The sequence below is a fragment of the Pyrus communis genome, chromosome 6 (assembly GCF_041283825.1).
Source record: "Pyrus communis isolate YQ-2024b chromosome 6, ASM4128382v1, whole genome shotgun sequence".
Classification (NCBI taxonomy): domain Eukaryota; kingdom Viridiplantae; phylum Streptophyta; class Magnoliopsida; order Rosales; family Rosaceae; genus Pyrus; species Pyrus communis.
The window spans coordinates 1,057,396-1,059,236 of NC_142570.1; the positions used below are offsets into that span (position 1 = coordinate 1,057,396).

General features: G+C 44.3%; 1 protein-coding gene across 1 annotated transcript; it reads left to right on the top strand.

The window, feature by feature from the left end:
• Positions 1-516: 516 nt before the first annotated feature.
• Positions 517-1,841, top strand: LOC137710250 (uncharacterized). Its single transcript, XM_088696153.1, has 2 exons — positions 517-554; positions 644-1,841. The coding sequence occupies exons 1-2, from the start codon at positions 517-519 to the stop codon at positions 1,839-1,841; spliced, it is 1,236 nt and encodes a 411-aa protein (XP_088552279.1).

The window sequence follows — 1,841 nt, forward strand, 5'->3', positions numbered from 1 at the left end:
CTAGCAAAGTTCAAGTTGGTGGAAGAGTCTAGAAGAATGGTGAGGATTCCACCAACATACAAGATTAGTGTAGATAATTCTAGCTTAGTAAGGTAGTGGAATTATCTAGATATCTCTAGCATGATGTTTTCATGCTTCTCCAAGGTTCCATCCATGCCTATAAAAGGAGAAGGCATCCACACCATTTGGAACAACCAAGAGAGCAAGTAGCAAGAAGTGAGAGTGTCAAGTAAGAAGTAAGAAGAAGCAACAAAGCTTCTAAGAGTGTTTGAGTGTTTCCTTTTGTTCTAAGTTTGTGAGTGAATAAAAACCTTGTGTAATACTTTGAGAATTCTTTCTTTCTCTTGCCTATCAATTCCGCTGCGTTACATTTTTCTTTGTAAGATAAACCTCTCCAAGTAGTGAAGCATTTTTAAACCCCAACACCTGTGACCCTAACAAATGTCTGAAGTCATTGCTCCCGCTGGCCTGGTCCCGCGATTCCCTTCGAGCTCATTTGCAACCTAGCAAACCGCTATGAAACAAGGGAAGGGGAATTCTTCCACACGGCGCTGGTTTGGCTCCACAACAACCACCCCAACACCCTAGCCTGCAACATCGAGGCTATTGTAGGCAGCAAACGTTCCCAGGTTTCTTTTGGCAGTTTAAAGGACTTTGTCATTATTCTGTACCGGCTTCTTCTTCCAGAAGGAGGCAGCCACAATAGTGTCATTGATGTTGCCATCCACAAGAAGGGTGTTCTTGAAAGGTACGACCGTGACCCCAATTATCAGTTTTTACACAATCATGTTTTAGATGTTTTTGCGGCCGACTTTAGGTCTGATTTTGAAAAGTTGAAGAAAAAGAAGCCCAATGAGAAAATTAATTGTGATGATTTTAGCAAGTCAAGTGCGCCCTTTGTCCTTGGACCCATAGAAAACGGCTGCACGTCCTACGATTACAAAGCCAGCTGTATTGCTATCACTACTATTCCACTGTGTGAAAGCATCGCAAGGAAGGTTTTTCCTCGCGGTGAGGAAGAGGGCGAGAACGAGGTTGATTACACATATAGAGTCCTGAATCGGCTAAGTAAAGAGGTTTTGGAGCCGGTGTGGGAGCTTAGTCCATATTTTTTGGTGGATAACGTGAAAGCCGGCAAGTCCAATACTTCGGCAGATGTTCTCCTTCCCCATAAGATCATCTTCTATGAACTTCAATGGAAGGCAATGGTGGAGGACTTGTCTAACAAAGGCAAGTTGAAGAATTGCTTGGCTGTATGTGAAGTCACGGGAACCTTGAGTTGGGTGTCGGTGGCTATGTGGCTATTGGTGTCTCAACTGAGTGATCACAAGCCTTGGAAAGGAAAGGTCATCCCTTTCACTCGTAATCCTGATAAGCTCCATCTCATACAAGGCAATGATCTTGAGTCCAAGCGCGCCTTCTTGAGAGGGATGAAAGGCCTTGGAGATAGCACTACAACTCACAAGGTGCTTAATTTGATTCTCCAGGAGGCCTTGAATGCTAATTTGAAGCCGGAACATATGATCAAGAAGGTGCTAGTTTTTGCCCACTTGGGCTTTGCTATGTCTTCTAGCCACGCGGATCACTGGCCGATTACTTATCAGGCAATGAGGAGCAAGTTTGAAGAGAAAGGCTATGTGGTGCCACACATAGTGTTCTGGGACTTGTCTCATGACAACACTATCAAATGTTCACAACTATCAGGGATGACGACCTATAGTGGCTACTCCGATGATTTCCTCAAGTTGTTCTTGGAAGGGGAGGGGGATGTCGATCAGGATCATGTCATGGAAGCAGCAATATGTGGAGAAGAGTACCAAAATCTGGTTGTAGTCGACTGA